The sequence below is a fragment of the Coregonus lavaretus genome (assembly GCF_964263955.1).
Source record: "Coregonus lavaretus genome assembly, chromosome: 10".
In the NCBI taxonomy this organism is placed as follows: Eukaryota; Metazoa; Chordata; class Actinopteri; order Salmoniformes; family Salmonidae; genus Coregonus; species Coregonus lavaretus.
This window is the reverse complement of record NC_139997.1, coordinates 14,221,883-14,244,219: the sequence shown is the minus strand read 5'-3', so window position 1 is coordinate 14,244,219 and position 22,337 is coordinate 14,221,883. Positions and strand designations below refer to the sequence as shown.

The 22,337-nt window shown below is 42.8% G+C and overlaps 2 protein-coding genes across 2 annotated transcripts in view; one reads left to right on the top strand and one right to left on the bottom strand.

Moving 5' to 3' along the window:
• The first annotated feature begins 27 nt into the window (after window positions 1–27).
• Window positions 28–14,972, top strand: LOC311136099 (protein regulator of cytokinesis 1-like). Its single transcript, XM_084170182.1, has 14 exons — window positions 28–145; window positions 7,760–7,892; window positions 7,998–8,120; window positions 8,267–8,500; window positions 8,655–8,825; window positions 8,928–9,077; window positions 9,826–9,976; window positions 10,064–10,200; window positions 10,438–10,533; window positions 11,732–11,884; window positions 12,202–12,297; window positions 12,411–12,518; window positions 12,922–13,035; window positions 14,251–14,972. The coding sequence occupies exons 1-14, from the start codon at window positions 129–131 to the stop codon at window positions 14,311–14,313; spliced, it is 1,746 nt and encodes a 581-aa protein (XP_084026308.1). The 5' UTR covers window positions 28–128; the 3' UTR covers window positions 14,314–14,972.
• A 686-nt stretch (window positions 14,973–15,658) lies between these two features.
• LOC311135633 (5-hydroxytryptamine receptor 4-like) overlaps window positions 15,659–22,337 on the bottom strand; it is a 55,429-nt gene continuing 48,750 nt past the window's right edge. Inside the window, exon 7 of the mRNA XM_084169661.1 lies at window positions 15,659–17,154. Coding sequence (XP_084025787.1) covers window positions 17,046–17,154 — 109 coding nt within the window. The 3' untranslated portion in view covers window positions 15,659–17,045. The remainder of the gene's footprint in view (window positions 17,155–22,337) is intronic.

Genomic DNA, 22,337 nt, shown 5'->3' with positions numbered 1-22,337 from the left:
GCTGAAAAGGCGCTATTGCTTCGGCGCCACTATATTGACAATTCAAATCAGCCAGCCATCCACACGTGTTTTTGATTTAATGTCAAACATTTATATTCGTCAATAGCTACCTAGTTTTCGGAGCAGCTATGTCAAGCCGGAGGAGGTAAGTTGACTTGGTTTGCTAGCTAAAGTGACTATCATTAGCCAGGCTAGAACGAGTTAACGTTAGCTTTACTTGTTAGGAGTATCTCTAGTTAAGTTAGCTGTAGCAATGTGTGAATAAAATTAGAAGTAGCTACCACAATACAAAAAGCTAATGGCATTGCAGGGATAGGGGAAAGTTTCATACTAACCAGACTGATACTGACAATGACTATAGTAGGCTAGTTAAATTAGGTTATGCCGCGTTCAAAACAACTGGGAACTCGTAAATCTCAGACTTTAATGCGTCCAAGGCAATTGGGAACTCGAGAAAAAAAGAGCTCCGACTGGGAAATAGTTTAATGGTCATCTAACTCAGAATTCCAACTCGGCCTCTTTCTAGAGCTCCGACTTTCCGAACTGAAGATCACTGACGTCATGATTTTACCACGTATTTTTCTGTGTTCCCAGTTGTCTTGAACGCACCAATAGTTACAAGCAAACGTTGTTTGCTAGTTCAGGGGTGTATTCATTACAGAAAACGTTTACCGTTTAAGGACCAAACGGAAGCAAACTACATTTTTACATTTTAGTCATTTAGCAGACGCTCTTATCCAGAGCGACTTAGTTAGACTAAACTAACTTATTGGACAAATTCAGGTCCCTCACCGTTTCGTTTGCTTCCGTTTTAAGAAATGTTTTGCAACAGAATAGGCGCAATGAAAACACCCCTGGTCCAGAGCTTGACGTGCGGCACGAGGAGTCTTCAACGCCCTTTATCGTTACATTCATCCCCACATCACACATTTTCATTAGTGACTGGCTTTAACACACTTTTTGTTAATCATTAAAGTAAAGATGCTGCTGAGTACTGACGAACTTTTCTCTGCTAGAACCAGCAGATTAACGTGATCTCCCGAGTCCATGTTTATGCGTCATAGTACAGATCCAACACATGGACCAGAACTAGTGAGGCCCACCCAGGAGGGGGTCAACACTAATTACCACAGCCCAAAGAGAATGATATAGGTCTCTCTAGTGGCCAAAAGGCATCATTAGCATGGGCTGCGCCATTGAGGGCTTCCACCGTTGTAATGTAGTCAACTGGGTGGCACTTCCAACTTCATTGGCTGATCCCTCCTGGTGACCCTATTCGAGCCATTTCCAACCGGGTCATCAGGAGGGATCAGGCAATCGTGAAGAAGAAAAAGCCTCAATGGCGCCGAAGATTTTTATAACTACCCCAAGATGGACCACAGCCTGTCGTTTCCAATGGGAACAAATGAGTCCTAGTGGGCACAACAAGCAAGGAGGGGGGCAGTGCACGAGCTAGCGAGATCCTATTGGGCATTCTAGTATGTATTTGCATATTGCCATTAGGGAATGCCTACTCTGTGAAATCCATCTCGCTCAATCTTCTCCTACTGCCGACCACTGGGCTTCCTCTCATCACCATATTTGGTAGTGAGAGGAAAACGCCAACCAGATGCTTCACATTTATACATCCGGTGAAATATCTGGCTCATTGTTCTATCTGTGATGGTGCTGCCCATGCTGTCACAGACACTATAATGGCACGGATACAAAGATGAGTCCTCTATCTCAATGCCACGTCCACAAAGTCATAATTATGGCTAAACCCTGCCTATTTCTACAATTTATCTAATTAAAATTTGATTTTAACATGAACCACACTGCTAACCTTATGCCTAACCTTAAATTAAGACCAAAAAGCAAATTTTAGTTTTCATGGATTTTAATAATATAGTCAATTTTGGCTGTGGTAACTAGTGACAACCCGGTGAAAACCCAATCTGCGCCGTTCGGTTATGTTGTCAACAAGGCAGCATGATCCATTGTTAAGAAACATACAGTGAGGGAAAAAAGTATTTGATCCCCTGCTGATTTTGTACGTTTGCCCACTGACAAAGAAATGATCAGTCTATAATTTTAATGGTAGGTTTATTTGAACAGTGAGAGACAGGATAACAACAACAAAATCCAGAAAAACGCATGTCAGAAATGTTATAATTGATTTGCATTTTAATGAGGGAAATAAGTATTTGACCCCCTCTCAATCAGAAAGATTTCTGGGTCCCAGGTGTCTTTTATACAGGTAACGAGCTGAGATTAGGAGCACACTCTTAAAGGGAGTGCTCCTAATCTCAGTTTGTTACCTGTATAAAAGACACCTGTCCACAGAAGCAATCAATCAGATTCCAAACTCTCCACCATGGCCAAGACCAAAGAGCTCTCCAAGGATGTCAGGGACAAGATTGTAGACCTACACAAGGCTGGAATGGGCTACAAGACCATCGCCAAGCAGCTTGGTGAGAAGGTGACAACAGTTGGTGCGATTATTCACAAATGGAAGAAACACAAAATAACTGTCAATCTCCCTCGGCCTGGGGCTACATGCAAGATCTCACCTTGTGGAGTTGCAATGATCATGAGAACGGTGAGGAATCAGGCCAGAACTACACGGGAGGATCTTGTCAATGATCTTAAGGCAGCTGGGACCATAGTCACCAAGAAAACAATTGGTAACACACTACGCCGTGAAGGACTGAAATCCTGCAGCGCCCACAAGGTCCCCCTGCTCAAGAAAGCACATATACATGCCTGTCTGAAGTTTGCCAATGAACATCTGAATGATTCAGAGGAGAACTGGGTGAAAGTGTTGTGGTCAGATGAGACCAAAATGGAGCTCTTTGGCATCAACTCAACTCGCCGTGTTTGGAGGAGGAGGAATGCTGCCTATGACCCCAAGAACACCATCCCCACCGTCAAACATGGAGGTGGAAACATTATGCTTTGGGGGTGTTTTTCTGCTAAGGGGACAGGACAACTTCACCGCATCAAAGGGACTATGGACGGGGCCATGTACCGTCAAATCTTGGGTGAGAACCTCCTTCCCTCAGCCAGGGTATTGAAAATGGGTCGTGGATGGGTATTCCAGCATGACAATGACCCAAAACACACGGCCAAGGCAACAAATGAGTGGCTCAAGAAGAAGCACATTAAGGTCCTGGAGTGGCCTAGCCAGTCTCCAGACCTTAATACCATAGAAAATCTGTGGAGGGAGCTGAAGGTTCGAGTTGCCAAACGTCAGCCTCAACCTTAATGACTTGGAGAAGATCTGAAAAGAGGAGTGGAACAAAATCCCTCCTGAGATGTGTGCAAACCTGGTGGCCAACTACAAGAAACGTCTGACCTATGTGATTGCCAACAAGTGTTTTGCCACCAAGTACTAAGTCATGTTTTGCAGAGGGGTCAAATACTTATTTCCCTCATTAAAATGCAAATCAATTTATAACATTTTTGACATGCGTTTTTCTGGATTTTTTTGTTATTCTGTCTCTCACTGTTCAAATAAACCTACCATTAAAATTATAGACTGATCATTTCTTTGTCAGTGGGCAAACGTACAAAATCAGCAGGGGATCAAATACTTTTTTCCCTCACTGTACAACTCCTTTCCATAAAGTATATATTCACATTTGCAAACTAGATTTCATTGGAAAGGCAGAGCGTTTTCATCAAAAGCAATCACTTTTGCATGTGAAAACACAGACTCGTACTCTTTACTCCACGTGCTTAATCTCACTTTTGTTTTGAGCCAACTTCGCCAATGAATGCAATCACTTTTCACCCATTGCAAACTACATCTGCCCGGGCCAGGGGTGTATTCATTATGCCGATTCTGTTAAACGTTTTGTCTGTTGAACGCGGTTGGGTTCTTAAACGGAAGTTGTAGTACATTTTAATTATATGGTTTCCACGCTTGCCATTTCAATCTGAATAGTCTGCGACGTGTTTGAGACAAAATATCCACAGGAAAATGTTATTAAACAGACAACCGCGGATCTCTGTGTGGCAGTCAATACTTGTTTGCTCATCGGCTAAGGCACATGCACAAGACGGAAGTACATGCACAGGATGCATGCATGCAACAGAAGTCTTGCAGGTGTTTGCATGGTATACGCATGTGACAGATATCTCAACGCCAGTACCGGCGCTCTAAAAATTCAGCTAAACAACACTTTCCTGTGGATATTTTGACCAGCTGAAGGACCAACCGCAAAGACAACCAGTAGAGTAAGTGCAAATGTAATTTTATACAACATTCTGGCTTATAAGGAAACTTTCCAAGTTTTTGTAGTGCTTGGTGTGACTGTATACCAATAATTGGTATCATAGCCAATTAATTAGGTAATGACATCTTTTCACACTCTTGGCATTCTCTCAACCAGCTTCACCTGGAATGCTTTTCCAACAGTCTTGAAGGAGTTCCCACATATGCTGAGCACTTGTTGGCTGCTTTTCCTTCACTCTGCCGTCCGACTCATCCCAAACCATCTCAATTGGGTTGATGTCAGGTGATTGTGGAGGCCAGGTCATCTGATGCAGCACTCCATCACTCTCCTTCTTGGTCAAATAGCCCTTACACAGCCTGGAGGTGTGTTGGGTCATTGTCCTGTTGAAATTATAGTCCCACTAAGCCCAAACCAGATGGGATGGCGTATCGCTGCAGAATGCTGTGGTAGGCATGCTGGTTAAGTGTGCCTTGAATTCTAAATAAATCACAGACAGTGTCACCAGCAAAGCACCCCCACACCATAACACCTAATTCTCCATGTTTTACGGTGGGAACTACACATGCAGAGATCATCCATTCACCCACACCGCGTCTCACAAAGACAACGGCAGTTGGAACCAAACATCTCTAATTTGGACTCCAGACCAGAGGACACATTTCCACCGGTCTAATGTCCATTGCTCGTGTTTTTTGTCCCAAGCATGTCTCTTCTTCTTATTGGTGTCCTTTAGTAGTGGTTGCTTTGCAGCAATGGGACCATGAAGGCCTGATTCACACAGTCCCCTCTGAACAGTTGATGTTGATGTCTTTATTTTATTTTTTACCTGTAATTTGTTTAGTTTTTTTAGGGGCTAGATCAGCTTTAATATTGCAGATGTATACTATATACATTACTTGAACTCTGTGAAGCATTTATTTGGGCTGCAATTTTTTAGGCTGGTAACTCTAATGAACTTATCCTCTGCAGCAGAGGTAACTCTGGGTCTTCCATTCCTGTGGCAGTCCTCATGGGAGCCAGTTTCATCATAGCGCTTGATGGTTTTGCGACTGCACTTGAAGAAACTTTCAGAGTCCTTGAGATTTTCCGTATTGACTGACCTTCATGTCTTACAGTAATGATGGACTGTCGCTTCTCTTTGCTTATTTGAGCTGTTCTTGCCATAATATGGACTTTGCCTTTTACCAAATAGGGCTATCTTCTGTATACCCCCCCTATCTTATCACAACACAACACAACTGATGTAGCTCAATTGGTAGAGCATGGCGCTTGTAACGCCAGGGTAGTGGGTTCGATCCCCGGGACCACCCATAGGTAAAAAATGTATGCACTCATGACTGTAAGTCGCGTTGGATAAAAGCGTCTGCGAAATGGCATATTATTATAAGAATGAAAGAAATTCCACAAATTAACTTAAGGCACACCTGTTAATTGAAATGCATTCCAGGTGACCATCTCATGAAGCTGGTTGAGAGAATTTCAAGAGTGTGCAAAGCTGTCATCAAGGCAAAGGGTGGCTATTTGAAGAATCTCAAATATACACTGCTCAAAAAAATAAAGGGAACACTTAAACAACACATTGTAACTCAAAGTCAATCACACTTCTGTGAAATCAAACTGTCCACTTAGGAAGCAACACTGATTGACAATACATTTCACATGCTGTTGTGCAAATGGAATAGACAACAGGTGGAAATTATAGGCAATTAGCAAGACACCCCCAATAAAGAAGTGGTTCTGCAGGTTGTGACCACAGACCACTTCTCAGTTCCTATGCTTCCTGGCTGATGTTTTGGTCACTTTTGAATGCTGGCGGTGCTTTCACTCTAGTGGTAACATGAGACAGAGTCTACAACCCACACAAGTGGCTCAGGTAGTGCAGCTCATCCAGGATGGCACATCAATGCGAGCTGTGGCAAGAAGGTTTGCTGTGTCTGTCAGCGTAGTGTCCAGAGCATGGAGGCGCTACCAGGAGACAGGCCAGTACATCAGGAGACGTGGAGGAGGCCGTAGGAGGGCAACAACCCAGCAGCAGGACCGCTACCTCCGCCTTTGTGCAAGGAGGAGCAGGAGGAGCACTGCCAGAGCCCTGCAAAATGACCTCCAGCAGGCCACAAATTTGCATGTGTCTGCTCAAACGGTCAGAAACAGACTCCATGAGGGTGGTATGAGGGCCCGACGTCCACAGGTGGGGGTTGTGCTTACAGCCCAACACCGTGCAGGACGTTTGGCATTTGCCAGAGGACACCAAGATTGGCAAATTCGCCACTGGCGCCCTGTGCTCTTCACAGATGAAAGCAGGTTCACACTGAGCACATGTGACAGAGTCTGGAGACGCCGTGGAGAACGTTCTGCTGCCTGCAACATCCTCCAGCATGACCAGTTTGGCGGTGGGTCAGTCATGGTGTGGGGTGGCATTTCTTTGGGGGGACCGCACAGCCCTCCATGTGCTCGCCAGAGGTAGCCTGACTGCCATTAGGTACCGAGATGAGATCCCCAGACCCCTTGTGAGACCATATGCTGGTGCGGTTGGCCCTGGGTTCCTCCTAATCCAAGACGATGCTAGACCTCATGTGGCTGGAGTGTGTCAGCAGTTCCTGCAAGAGGGAGGCATTGATGCTATGGACTGGCCCGCCCGTTCCCCAGACCTGAATCCAATTGAGCACATCTGGGACATCATGTCTCGCTCCATCCACCAACGCCACATTGCACCACAGACTGTCCAGGAGTTGGCGGATGCTTTAGTCCAGGTCTGGGAGGAGATCCCTCAGGAGACCATCCGCCACCTCATCAGGAGCATGCCCAGGCGTTGTAGGGAGGTCATACAGGCACGTGGAGGCCACACACACTACTGAGCCTCATTTTGACTTGTTTTAAGGATATTACATCAATGTTGGATCAGCCTGTAGTATGGTTTTCCACTTTAATTTTGAGGGTGACTCCAAATCCAGACCTCCATGGGTTGATAAATTTGATTTCCATTGATAATTTTTGTGTGATTTTGTTGTCAGCACATTCAACTATGTAAAGAAAAAAGTATTTAATAAGATTTTCATTCATTCAGATCTAGGATGTGTTGTTTAAGTGTTCCCTTTATTTTTTTGAGCAGTGTATTTTTATTTGTTTAACACTTTATTGGTTACTACATGATTCCATATGTGTTATTTCATAGTTTTGATGTCTTCACTATTATTCTATGATGTAAAAAAAAATGTGAAAAATAAAGAAAAACCCTTGAATGAGTAGGTGTGTCCAAACTTTTGACTGGTAGTATATGATAATTATTTTATTTTTTACCAAAAAAATATGGGGGATTGGAAATGATGCAGACAATTACATTGATGGAAGCCACAATCTATCTGCAATATTAAAGCTGATCTACCCCCTAAAAAAAAAGTAATAGTTTTGCAGTGCTTGGTTTCAAACTGTATACCAATAATTGGTATCATAGTCAGATTTATTAGGCAATGTGTTTGCTAGCTGGCTACCTAGCCAGCTGAAGTTACCAAATGTGATTGTCTTGTCACTCATCTCTGCAGTGAAGCCCTGGCTTTCTCGCTAGTGACTGGTATAAACCATGCCATGGCCAGGCTGGTGGACATATGGGACAGCATGGGCATCATGGAGGAGCAGAGGGTAGAGCGGATGGAGACGGTGAAGAAACACATTGAGGTGAGGCTTTAGAAAACAGGAAATGCAGATTAACTGAAAATGAAACGGAAGCCTTGTCAACTAACTAACTAAGACTTGATATGACATTCCTTTCCTAATCTAAAGGGCCTTTTGAATGACATGATCACAGAGGAGGAAGCTTTGAAGCACCGCATCCGAACCAATATCATCACTTTTGAAAAACAGTTGGTTACCTTGTGTTTGGAAATGTCAATGGATCCATACAAAGTAAGTGGTACTTTTTTCAGGCTTAACAACAGCAGTAAAGGTCGGCCTTTAAAGGGGTTGTGTCGCAATAGTTTAGCGGCTTCCACCCCTTGACTCGTTTCCTTCCTTTGTGCTAACCTCCTGTCTCCATCTTGTCCACCTGTCAGTTGGAGGAGGGTCTGACAGTCCTCCAGATGGAGAAGAACCTGCGTCTGCGTGTGGAGGTTCTGACCAAGGAGAAGGGGGAGCGTTTGAAGGAGCTACACGGACTGCAGCAGCAGGATAAGGAGCTGTGCGTGGAGCTGTGCGTCACGCCCTATTATGTCCCGACTGGCAGCATGCCATCACGCACACAGCTGCAGGAGCTCCGGGAGCACCTCAAGACCCTCACTGAAGAAAAGGTATTGCAATACTGTTTGGTGTGAATGTCATGAATACCTGACTCAAGTATTACTAAGCACACATTATTCATTTGTCTTCTTTTAAGTCTTTTTTTTTGTATTTTGTTGAAAGCATCTCATCTCTTGTCCCTCCCTCCCTTCCCCTGTTCTGTAGAAGAGTCGTGCAAAGGTGTTCTCAGGGCTGCGTGAGGACATCAGGCAGCTCATGGAGGACATGGGTCATGAACCAGAAACCAGTCTGGAGAAAGAGTCGGTGTGTCACAACGAGGAGATATTCCTGCTCACGCATGAAAACATCAAAGCCCTCCAACTGCTGTTGTCCCAGGTACTGAAAATAATTTGATAAAACCTACAAATGATTACTCAAAGATTTTTGGTGTTTTGGTTCCAGGACTTTTGACCTATTATATGTGTATAATTTTTTTAGATGGAGGTCAAGAAGGACTCCCTGATGAATACTCTGGCTGAGCTGAAAGAACGAGCCATGTGCCTGTGGAATCGTCTGGAAGCGCTAGAGCAGGATCGCACTGCGTTCCAGGAGAGCGTGCAGGGTACCCTTTCTGACCAAATCACACAGGTTGGAACTGACTCCTCCTTTATACCTCTCCTTCACCACTGTGTTGGACGAAGCTTCACCGACATACCACACACCACTGTGTTGGACGAAGCTTCACCGACATACCACACACCACTGTGTTGGACGAAGCTTCACCGGCATACCACACACCACTGTGTTGGACGAAGCTTCACCGGCATACCACACACCACTGTGTTGGACGAAGCTTCACCTGCATACCACACACCATTGTGCAAAACAGTAAACATGGCACCATAACTATTATGTTTCCCCAGAATTGGCTAACAATGGAACAGAACAGAGAATACCTCTACAATGGTGCTAGCACACCACAGTGTTTGAGACGGTCCTGAATCTGCTAGTGTTCATTAGGGCAGTGTATACCAACTCCAGTCCTCCATTACCCCCAACAGCACACATTTTTGTTGTAGTCCAGGACCAGCACACCCAAATCAACTTGTCAGCCCTCAATGAGTTGAATCAGGTGAGTTTGTCCGGAGCTACAACAAAAATGTGTGTTGTTGGGGGTACTGGAGGACCGAAGTTGGGAAACACTGACTTAGTGAATACCATTGGTGTTTAATATGAGGGTTTCAGGACTGGGGTTGGGAAACACTGCATTAGGGCATACAGAAAATGAAATGTGTTTCTTAATGAACGAGTTCAGTTGGTACCTCCTCGTGTCACTGTTTCTGAGCTTTGCCTTTATTTTTCTTCCTACTGAACCTGACCCTGTTGTCCCATCCAGTGGCAGGGGGAGGTGGACCGTCTGACAGTTCTGCAGAAAGCCATGCTGGAGGATGTGATTGACAAGGTCCGACAGGAACTAGTGGCTCTCTGGGACAAGTGCAACCAGGGCCCTGAGCAGAGTGAAACCTTCAATGCCCACTTCTGTGACGGTGGGTAGAACAATGCTGGAAATACTTATTCTCTCACTCACACGCAAAACACATACATACTGATCGAACCGATCCGTCTTTCCCTAGATGACTTCACAGAGGAATTGTTGGCGCTGCATGATGCCGAGCTATTGAAGATTAAGAATTACTACGACCAGGCTAAACCCTTACTGGAGGTCCTGGAGAAATGGGAGAAGTACTGGGCCCTCTTCCAGGACTTTGAGGTAATGCTGGAATTTGCGGTCAAGTTATGTTTATGAAATTAATTGCAAATATATTTTTAAATTGTGCACCGCTTGATGCATGTAATGTGTTTTTGATTGAAAACCATAAGAAATATCCACAGTAGATACTAGCTGCTCTTATTTCTGATACATGTTCAGTGTGGTGCAGAATTTCTTAATTCTTATGTCATTTGACATAGAAAACGTGTCATCTAATTTTTAAACCTCTCTTTGCAGAAAAAGGCCAATGATCCAAACCGCTTCTCCAACAGAGGAGGAGCCCTTCTCAAAGAGGCCAAAGAGAGGGTCAAAGTTCAGAAGATGTTGCCAAAGGTAAGGCTGGATTTGATGCATCAACATGTCCGTCTATAACCTTATATGGCAGTTGGAGGAAGGGGGAGATAAAAAAATAAAATAAAGTAGGGCTGTTGTACACGTTGATCCAGAGCATCCCAAACATGCTCAATGGGTGACATGTCTGAGAATGCAGGCCATGGAAGAACTGGGACATTTTCAACTTCCAGGAATTGTGTACAGATCCTTGTGACATTGGGTCGTGCATTATCATGCTGAAACATGAGGTGATGGCGGCGGATGGATGGCACCACAATGGGCCTCAGATCAAGTCACGGTATAGCTGTGCGTTCAAATTGCCATCAATAAAATGCTATTGTGTTCGTTCTCCGTAGCTTATCCCTGCCAATAACATAGCCCCACCGCCACCATGGGGCACTCTGTTCACAACATTGACATAAGAAAACTGCTTGCCCACACGTCTGTGGTTGAGGCCGGTTGGATGTACTGCCAAATTCTCTAAAACATTCTTGCAGTCAGCATGCCAATTGCACGCTGCCTCAACTTGAGACATCTGTGGCATTGTATTGTGTGACAAAACTGCGAACTTGTATTGTCCCCAGCACAATGTGCACCTGTGTAAGGATCATGATGTTTAATCAGCTTCTTGATATGCCACACCTGTCAAGTGGATGGATTATCTTGGCAAAGGAGAAATGCTCACTAACAGGGATGTAAACAAATTTGTGCACAATTTGAGAGAAATAAGCTTTTTGTGCGAATGGAACATTTCTGCGATCCTTTATTTCAGCTCATGAAACATGGGATCAACACTTTACATGTTGCGTTTATATTTTTGTTCTGTGTATATATATATTTTTGAAATATAATGTACATTTAAAATGTAATGTCTATGAAAGGTGGCAGCAATATGGTTGATGGTAATCAAAAGATCACCGCCTCCTGCTGAGATGAGGCAATTGAGCGTTTAATCAGCATGGCTTCTTTTCACAACCGCTCACTTGGAGCATCCAATGTGCAGTTTATTCAAGGTCAAATCTCACCACACTGTATGCTGCTACCCCACTGTATGCTGAGTATATGATGGCGTCAGTGAGGTTGCGACCTTGTGTAAAATGCCAATTACATATACAGTTTAAATGCCAGTGAAGTGTATATAAAGGCTTTTGACAAAGGAAAAGTGATGTTGATCCTCCCTGTTATGTGATCTGCCTAGTTGGAGGAAGAGCTGAAGATGGGTGTTGAGAGCTGGGAGAAGGACCAGGGTTCTGCCTTCCTGGTCCAGGGCCAGAGAGTCATGACCTACATCTCCAGCCAATGGGAGGAGCACAAACAGCAGAGGGGCAAGGAGAAGAGTGAACGTGCCGCTGTAAGTCCAGCCCCTCCTAATGCTCTCCCATTGACCCAGCAGTGTTCCCCAGTCAGCCCAGTAATGGTCCATAGAGGCTTCAGGGGGGGTTCTTTACAAACTATCATAAAACCTGATCTCCCTGTTCCCATGTGCAAAAGGCCAATTCTAAAACTTACTGTGCTGAAGTTGGATTAAAATAGACTTGTACACAGTTTGGTGGTCAGCATGTGTAACCGCCGAATGGCAATGGTGGGAAACAGGGATTTGACCATTCTGGGGCACTGTTTGTTATTGACCGGTCTGTGACTGAGGCTTTGTTTGCCTCTGTGTTGCAGACATCAAAGAAGGGGGAAATGATGACTCTCTTCAAAACTCCCACGAAGAGGGCCCATGTAGGGATGAACGCCCCCACCCCCAACAAGATCAGGAAGGTACAGTAACTAGCAGTGGTCCACATAGGGCTAGTTCACTCCCCTCCAAAACCAATTGGTCACTTTACTATTGTCACCAGTCTTGACGTTGACCCCCATTGCTGTCCTTTCAGCAGACTCCTACCCAGCCTACCATGGTGCGGTCCTACAGCTGCAGCTCATCCAGCACCTTCATCAGTGTGCCCAGCAGCAAGCCTCCTATCTCCCAGGTTCAGATGCAGGTACACAAACACAGCACTCATTCAAAACTATGGCCCATCTTTGGTTCTTGTGCTTGCACACATATATCCAACTTGGATGGTCAACATCTTCCATTTTATATAGCTGGACAACTATTAAAACAACCACTAGGTGATGCTGTTATAAAATTTTGCTTATTTGAGCGGTAAGCTATTCGGCCACTTTCCACAGTCTACTTAGGTTTATAAGAAACAATATTGACAGCAAAATCAAAACTTGTCTTTAGAATCTAACTTCTTTCCAAGGTCAATCATTCTGGTCAAGAGATGCAAAAATATAATACTTCAAATGGATTAGCAGAGGCTGCTGGGAGGAAGTGTGTTGCATGCTCAGTTTGTTGACCCTGATGTGCTGTGTTTGTTTGTCCACTCATTGGCTGAGCAGAAAACCAAGTCCCTTGAGAGGAGCAACAGCAGCAATAGTCAGAGAACGCCCCTGCAGGAGTACAACAGTACAGAGGGGAAACAACCTGTTGACATCAGCTACTCTGACTTCACTGTAAGACCAGCCTTTTAAACTATACTCTAACTCAGTGTTCACCAACCCTTTCTGAGTCAAGATAACTTTCGGAGTCAAAATGCAAGTTGAGATCTACTGCTTGGAATTCTTTAAAAACATGATTTAAATGTAGGCCTATGCAACATGAACCTAATAAAAACACTTCTGTAGGAATGAGGTTTGTGCAGTAGGCCTAATACATTATCACAGCATATTGGCTATGCTTGGACTGCCAATCTTGTTCTTCTCAGACATATTATATTAAAAAACTCTAGCTTTGATAACAAAATAGATCAGTTGTATCACTTGCGAGGCCCAGCTGAGCATAAATTAAAATAATACATTTTAGCTGCTATCTGATGATCAGTCTCAGCGGAGGGAGAAAGCTCTCTCCTTTCCTCTGTTGAGACTGACCAGAGAGAGGGGACACTGTCTTCCACCTGTTGGCGAAACTCGAATCGCACCACATAATTTCTGCCGCATGCACAAATTCATGTTCTTATGACCAGAGAAAGTGAAATATTTCTCGATATTAAAATAGACACGACGAGCTGCTAATAATAATAAAAGCGCAGGCCTGACGATACACTTGGCTACTCCTTCATTGCAGCTGCAGTTCTGGTGGGAGTGGAAGTAGGGTGAAGCGCATTTTGTAAAAGTTTTGAATAAAAACAGTGTTGACAGTGCTGAATAAAAACTTGAAACCATCATACTCACTGTATTCTTTAACAGTCTCTCTCTGGTCATGGTTTTAAAAGTTGGAAAATCTCATGTAGGTTGGGGGTCATGGAAGCTGTAGGCATGGTGATTTTGAGCAATTCGATTGGCCAGCGCAGTAGGTGCACTTGATTTAGCTCTCCTGGTCCGCCGGGTAGGCAGTTTGTTCCTTCAGACAAATTAAATGGTTCATAATGGGAGTACTTTGATTACCTGGCGCGCAGGGCTTCTGAATCAAGTGCACCTACCGCCAGCAGCGCAAGATGAATTCAAAACAATCATAATAATAGGCGTTCAAGGCTTTATCTTTGGCTTTTCTGCAGAAAGGTTTGGTGATCGATCCAAGTTTACTTCACTGTAAGACCAGCCTTCTACGCTGCTGTCACTGTGTACTTCAATAATCCATTCCATGACACTACTTACTCCTCTAGACTGCTTTTTAAAAAGTGGGCTGGGGGTATATCTGTTATTAAAATATGTATCTTTCATTCCCCCCAGGGTGACCTGTCCAAAAAGACAAATGACGCAGTTTTCAATTCGACAGCAAAGGACCTTTTCTGATTTTCTCACGATGGACCCAATGTTTTAAGAGGTGTGTGTGTGTGTGTGCAGTTCACCCCTCATAGGTTGTGTTGTGTCCACTTGGCACTCCTCTCCTCTCGTGGCTATACGGCCGGTGTTTGTAATGGTCAGTGAGCATTTCAGGTAATGCAAGCTTCAAGGGACAAGTCTTTGATATCTTGATGTAAATAATTTTTGGTAGTTGCTGTTACTTTGAAATCTGACCAATTTAGCCTTTTGTATAGTAATTCTTATTTTTGACACTCTGTATGGAAGTGAATAGGTCGAAAGGGACTTGTACGTCTTGCACTAGTAAATGTAAATTGCAATTGTATGTGTCAGGTGTGGATGAAACTGTCATAAAGCCATGTTTTCCAGTTATTAATACTCTGCCGTCCAGGGAAGTGATGCACAAGTTTGATACTTTTTTGAAGGTAGAGCCCCTTGGATGTTACATGCAGTACTTTGATATTCCTTATAAATATTTGACTTGTTTATAAATGGCCAGGCTCCACCAGAGGAAGCATCCTGTTTCGATACAGACCTTCCAGCAGAACTACATGCAGCTCTTTCTGTATGTAAATATTGCTCTCTTGAAAATATACTTTTCTTACTGCACATACGGTCTTGACAATGTGTTTTGTCTTGACGTGTGCCTTGTCTTGTCAACGTGCATTTTACTTGGTTTCTTTTATATTTGACCAATTAATAAATATATATATATATTTCAATATGACACCTGTCTTGAGTTTTTATCTACGGTAAATCATAATACACATGAAACCAGAGGAGAGTTTGTCTTTTTTCATATGGGGGAGTGTTCAGTTAGAGCGAGAGTCCTTAAATTGAACCAGGCCCTGTAAACTTGTGGTTATCGAGAATATGAATTCCTCTTCTGCACAGTCAATCCTGGATTGTATCATTGACCTTGAGGTAAAGCACTCCTCTACCTTTGACCGATGAGTGGGATTGTAGAAACCATGTAATTATCATGGATAATCAAGTTAGTCATTTATGAAAAGGGAGAAGAGGCTTTTTGCTGTGTAATTGCCTCACTGAAATAATAGCATCATGGTCAAACATGTTTAAATGCTTTCAAGGCAACACAGTATTATGCAATTAAAGCTGTTTGCTATTCAGTTGTCTCCATCAATTTGTCTAGGCTGCATGATCATAAATCCAAGGCTAGATTACAGACAGCAATGAGTTGGAATAATACCCTGATCCACTCGAAAAGCAATTTTGTTATTTGCTGAATTCTTGGCACACAAAATTGTGAAGTTACACATTTATTATTATCACAAATAATATATCCAACAATGCAAAAAGAAATCTGACTAAAAAGTTGTCACATAGTAACAATACATTGCTCCTTATTTTCTGAAGCTGAAATAAATAAAATGTTGTAAATAAGTATTTTATACCATCAGTTCTCTTCAGATTAAAATGTACATTAAATGGTTGTCAGAGTCAAAACTGCATATAAATAGTAAATGCTAAATTGATTGACATAATTAAATGCCATTGTCCTTAATTAACATACACAAGTCACTACCAGGAATGAGATGCTTTCATCCACAGTGTTTCCCCTAGGATTTTTTTCAGCAGCGGTGGCAAATTTAGCGGGGGGTTATGATAGTGGGCGTGGCCGGTTTTAGAGGCCGCCCTCTTGGCCGCAGACATTTTGCTGTTTTAAAGGAAATTTCCTGCAATTCGACACATTTTGTCACAGGGCAGAGAGAAAATGTTTACAGTTTTAAAGCGAGTTTCCTACAATTCTATACATTTTGCCATGCCTTATGCCTTGTTCTTATGCTATCTGAGTGACACAAACGTAACAAAATCAATGCCGTGACATTTTTGGAATTTCAGATTCTCCCTGACTGTCTACATTTACATTTACGTCATTTAGCAGATGCTCTTATCCAGAGCGACTTACAGTTAGTGAGTGCATACATTCTTTTTTTATTTTCTCATACTGGCCCCCCGTGGGAATTGAACCCACAACCCTGGCGTTGCAAATGCCATGCTCTACCAACTGAGCTACATCCCTGCCGGCCATTCCCTCCCCTACCCTGGACGACGCTGGGCCAATTGTGCGCCGCCCCATGGGTCTCCCGGTCGCGGGAGTTTTTATTTTGGTGCTTGTTAGTTCTCAAAGATTATCTTATTAAAAAAATGTTTTGCTCCATAATCTTTTCTACATACCTTATCTGGTTTTAGTCGTTGAAGTTTACATTTAAAACGTTTTACCATCCCCAAAATGATTTTTTATTTTTTTGCAGTGTAGGCCACGATTTAGCAGCGGCGGTGCGATGCTAGTAAAATGCATATAGGGGCAACACTGACAAAACTGGTGGGCCAACTGGTTACACTAACAACAATAGCTTGTAACTTCATAGGGACCCGTAGAATATTAATCTACATCTTGGCGTAATGCTCAAATTCATTCCATAGGCACTCTAACTGGCTTTTGATCTCTTCATGTATCTTCTTTGTCTGATTTGTCTTCACCTGGGGAAAAACCCCTCTGACAGGACAGTGCTTTTACACAGTAAATTCATAAACCATGATCTGGTAATTCAATAAGCAAATGATTGACTTCTTCACTATCAGACTGTAGTCCTCAAGTCCTTCAGACCAGAATCTCATTGTGATGACCATATGTCCCCATTAATACATACTGTATTTCACTTGTTCAACTGGTGTAAGACATAAGCAGGTTTAGGTCATTATCTCTGGGCTATAGACAGTCCACCCATGGAGTCCTGAGATTCAAGCTCATTGGATAAAATCCTCCTGCTGTTTTCACTGTAGCTTCCGTTGGGAAGGAAGGATAGTCTAGAAGGGGGAAATGAAAAGAATGCTGTTAGTTAGAGTTATGAGCTGATGAGGGTCAGAGTAAAAGACTGATGATATCCAATGGAAAGTGAATCTGAAAAAAGACAGCTCTTGACAAATGTTGATGTATTAGTATACTGGTGCTGTTTCTCTAGAGTTATAATGCAGTTATTTTGGTATAGAACGTATACTGTAGAAGGCTTCTAGAAGGCAGGGCAGATACCAGATATTGTTACACAACCAGCTACGCTAACAGTAGAATAGACACATCTCTCACGCCTCAAGACGTGGATTCTTAATTACTATTAAAAAAAAAAAAATGGCAATGATCATCCATGTGAGACAAGGGAGAAGTACCAGTCCATAGTTGTTCATTAGGAAACTGGGCTGGAGCGCCCTTATGGAACTGTATCTCATGTTATGAAACAAACAACAATTTTGTCTGTCATTGTATATTGCCACTACCATTGCCGGCTAACCTTGCTGCATCCCCCCTCCCCCTCCAAAAGGACCAAAATGGAAATAAGCTTTTAAGCCTTGTGTTATCCTTGATGATTTTCTTAAATCGTATGTGGAGGCGTCACTGGCTGGAGCGCCCTTATGTATGTATAAAAAAATTGTCTAATAAATTCAATCAATCAACCTCCAAATGCAGTCTGTTCTCTCAGAAGACCGTTTACTGTCAAAATAGAGCTCTCGAAGTCTCTATTTATCAAACAAGTACTTATCATACCCAGACGAACAATGTCAGATGCTTTTTGTCTAAGCCTGTACAGAATGGGAGGTCATTGTCATGTCAGGCATTGTCATGATCAACTTGACAACATGAAAATGTCACCAGGACATCCAAACTTGGACATGTGTTATCACTCCTACACTGATGTTTCAAACATACTTTTTTTGGCAGGAATGACAAATGGTTTATAAATAGTTTATTGCGATTGTCTTAGGTCATATTTACACTACTGATCTGCCATTAAAGCTGCAGTAATGCACAGCTGCAGTGGGGAAAAAAAGTATTTAGTCAGCCACCAATTGTGCAAGTTCTCCCACTTAAAAAGATGAGAGGCCTGTAATTTTCATCATAGGTACACGTCAACTATGACAGACAAATTGAGAGAAAAAAATCCAGAAAATCACATTGTAGGATTTTTAATGAATTTATTTGCAAATTATGGTGGAAAATAAGTATTTGGTCACCTACAAACAAGCAAGATTTCTGGCTCTCACAGACCTGTAACTTCTTCTTTAAGAGGCTCCTCTGTCCTCCACTCGTTACCTGTATTAATGGCACCTGTTTGAACTTATCAGTATAAAAGACACCTGTCCACAACCTCAAACAGTCACACTCCAAACTCCACTATGGCCAAGACCAAAGAGCTGTCAAAGGACACCAGAAACAAAATTGTAGACCTGCACCAGGCTGGGAAGACTGAATCTGCAATAGGTAAGCAGCTTGGTTTGAAGAAATCAACTGTGGGAGCAATTATTAGGAAATGGAAGACATACAAGACCACTAATCTCCCTCGATCTGGGGCTCCACGCAAGATCTCACCCCGTGGGGTCAAAATGATCACAAGAACGGTGAGCAAAAATCCCAGAACCACACGGGGGGACCTAGTGAATGACCTGCAGAGAGCTGGGACCAAAGTAACAAAGCCTACCATCAGTAACACACTACGCCGCCAGGGACTCAAATCCTGCAGTGACAGATGTGTCCCCCTGCTTAAGCCAGTACATGTCCAGGCCCATCTGAAGTTTGCTAGAGTGCATTTGGATGATCCAGAAGAGGATTGGGAGAATGTCATATGGTCAGATGAAACCAAAATAGAACTTTTTGGTAAAAACTCAACTCGTTGTGTTTGGAGGACAAAGAATGCTGAGTTGCATCCAAAGAACACTATACCTACTGTGAAGCATGGGGGTGGAAACATCATGCTTTGGGGCTGTTTTTCTGCAAAGGGACCAGGACGACTGATCCGTGTAAAGGAAAGAATGAATGGGGCCATGTATCATGAGATTTTGAGTGAAAACCTCCTTCCATCAGCAAGGGCATTGAAGATGAAACGTGGCTGGGTCTTTCAGCATGACAATGATTTACATTTACAATGATCCCAAACACACCGCCCGGGCAACGAAGGAGTGGCTTCGTAAGAAACATTTCAAGGTCCTGGAGTGGCCTAGCCAGTCTCCAGATCTCAACCCCATAGAAAATCTTTGGAGGGAGTTGAAAGTCTGTGTTGCCCAGCGACAGCCCCAAAACATCACTGCTCTAGAGGAGATCTGCATGGAGGAATGGGCCAAAATACCAGCAACAGTGTGTGAAAACCTTGTGAAGACTTACAGACAACATTTGACCTGTGTCATTGCCAACAAAGGGTATATAACAAAGTATTGAGAAACTTTTGTTATTGACCAAATACTTATTTTCCACCATAATTTGCAAATAAATTCATAAAAAATCCTACAATGTGAGTTTCTGGATTTTTTCTCATTTTGTCTGTCATAGTTGACGTGTACCTATGATGAAAATTACAGGCCTCTCATCTTTTTAAGTGGGAGAACTTGCACAATTGGTGGCTGACTAAATACTTTTTCCCCCACTGTATATATACTATATATAGATGCTATATGCTACAGTGCCTATTCTATGCCCGTTTATTTTGTCAGTGTAATGATGCCACTTAAATGGAATGAATCACGATGACACACTGTGGCATCACACCACACACAGTAACAGAATAACTCTGTACCTATGGCATCCTGTGGCACTGGACTTGTCCACTGCAGTTATGTTTCAGAACTTCCTGCAGGGTCGACAAAGGGACCTCATAACATGCCTTCCTGTTTGACAAAATACACAAGACATGTTCAATGTTATTTCTAGATTATTAATGTTATGCCCGCTAGAGTAGAGCGAGCTCAAACCTGAGGGCTGCATGCATGGAATCAGACAGTTGTGATATCCACTGAGAACCGAAGGCATATAGCACAAATTAAACCTTTTGAATGCTAATGATACATTTCTTGAGCAGCACCCTTACAGTTGAAGTCGGAAGTTTACATACACCTTAGCCAAATACATTTAAACTCAGTTTTTCACAATTCCTGACATTTAATCCTAGTAAAAATTCCCAGTTTTAGGTCAGTTAGGATCACCACTTTATTTTAAGAATGTGAAATGTCAGAATAATAGTAGAGAGAATGATTTCTTTCAGCTTTATTTCTTTCATCACATTCCCAGTGAGTCAGAAGTTTACATACACTCAATTAGTATTTGGTAGCATTGCCTTTAAATTGTTTAACTTGGGTCAAATGTTTTGGGTAGCCTTCCACAAGCTTCCCACAATAAGTTGGGTGAATTCTGTCCCATTCCTCCTGACAGAGCTGGTGTAACTGAGTCAGGTTTGTAGGTCTCCTTGCTCACACATGCTTTTTCAGTTCTGCCCACAAATGTTCTATAGGATTGAGGTAAGGGCTTGTGATGGCCACTCCAATACCTTGACTTTGTTGTCCTTAAGCCATTTTGTCACAACTTTGGAAGTATGCTTGGGGTCATTGTCCATTTGGAAGACCCATTTGCGACCAAGCTTTAACTTCCTGACTGATGTCTTGAGATATTGCTTCAATATATCCACATAATTTTCATTCCTCATGATGCCATCTATTTTGTGAAGTGCAGCAGTCCCTCCTGCAGCAAATCACCCCCACAGCATGATGCTGCAACCCCCATGCTTCACGGTTGGGATGGTGTTCTTCGGCTTGCAAGCGTCCCCCTTTTTCCTCCAAACATAATGATGGTCATTATGGCCAAACATCTCTATTTTTGTTTCATCAGACCAGAGGACATTTCTCCAAAAAGTATGATCTTTGTCCCCATGTGCAGTTGCAAACCGTAGTCTGGCCTTTTTATGGTGGTTTTGGAGCAGTGGCTTCTTCTTTGCTGAGCGGCCTTTCAGGTTATGTCAATATAGGACTTGTTTTACTGTGGATATAGATACTTGTGTACCTGTTTCCTCCTGCATCTTCACAAGGTCCTTTGCTGTTGTTCTGGGATTGATTTGCACTTTTCGCACCAAAGTACGTTCATCTCTAGCAGACAGAACGCGTCTCCTTCCTGAGCGGTATGACGGCTGCGTGGTCCCATGGTGTTTATACTTGCGTACTATTGTTTGTACAGATGAACGTGGTACCTTCAGGCATTTGGAAATTGCTCCCAAGGATGAATCAGACTTGTGGAGGTCTATAATGTTTTTTCTGAGGTCTTGGCTGATTTCTTTTTTATTTTCCCATGATGACTCCAACCTAAGTGTATGTAAACTTCCGACTTCAACTGTATATGGTTCCTTTCACCTACATGCCATATGATTTTGCTTAAGATGTTTATGGTTAAATAACTAAAATAGATCTCCATAATGGACATTCCCACGTTTGACCAAAATGGATTCTATAAAAACTGGGATCTATAAAAACTGGGCTCCCCATTGTGAACCCTGAACCTTGAACTACATTTCACATCATGCAAATGCTTGGCAGAGATGTCACCCTATCTCTTACACTAGGGCAAGCAGTAAATCCAACTGATATCTTTGGCTGTAGTGCAAACTTCATTACAAGAACAAAATGTGTTGTCCAGATTTTTGAAAACAGGGAGACCTCCAGCCAGGATGTACTGTTTTGAAAGAACAAGTGCCAAAATAAACCCAATTGGGGTCAAGCACTCAACATAAACATACGGTATCAAAAGAAGCACTATAACTATATAGATACTATGCAGTGCATGTCCAATTTGGCCTAAACCTTCCAACTTCCCTCCAACTCTATACAACTCCTCGAAAGAGAATGTGTAGTGAGCATGAGAAAGCTGATTCAGTTTATTAGCTTAGATCTTTGTCACTTAATACAACATTTAGGCAAGTGAAGAGGGAACATCGAACCATAATGGGAACATGACCTCTTCTTCTCTATGCTCCATTTCATGGCAATATTTTTTTGAGTATATCAAATAATCAAACCCTTATCTGTGTGCTGTGGAGCATTTAGCCATTAGGGGTTTGCGAATAAAATATTTTTCCCACAGGAAGACTGATGGACAATAACGGGTCACAAATCTTTTCCAGGATAGAAATAAAAAAATGCAAATCTATTTACAGCGTAGTATTCTGGTAGGTGTATGGTGTACT

Bases quoted from the DNA above. Each gene is read 5' to 3' on its own strand.
- LOC311136099 (XM_084170182.1), top strand. The intron at 7,893-7,997 runs GTGAGGCTTTAG...CCTAATCTAAAG, and splicing joins CGGTGAAGAAACACATTGAG to GGCCTTTTGAATGACATGAT. The intron at 12,519-12,921 runs GTACACAAACAC...TTGGCTGAGCAG, and splicing joins TCTCCCAGGTTCAGATGCAG to AAAACCAAGTCCCTTGAGAG.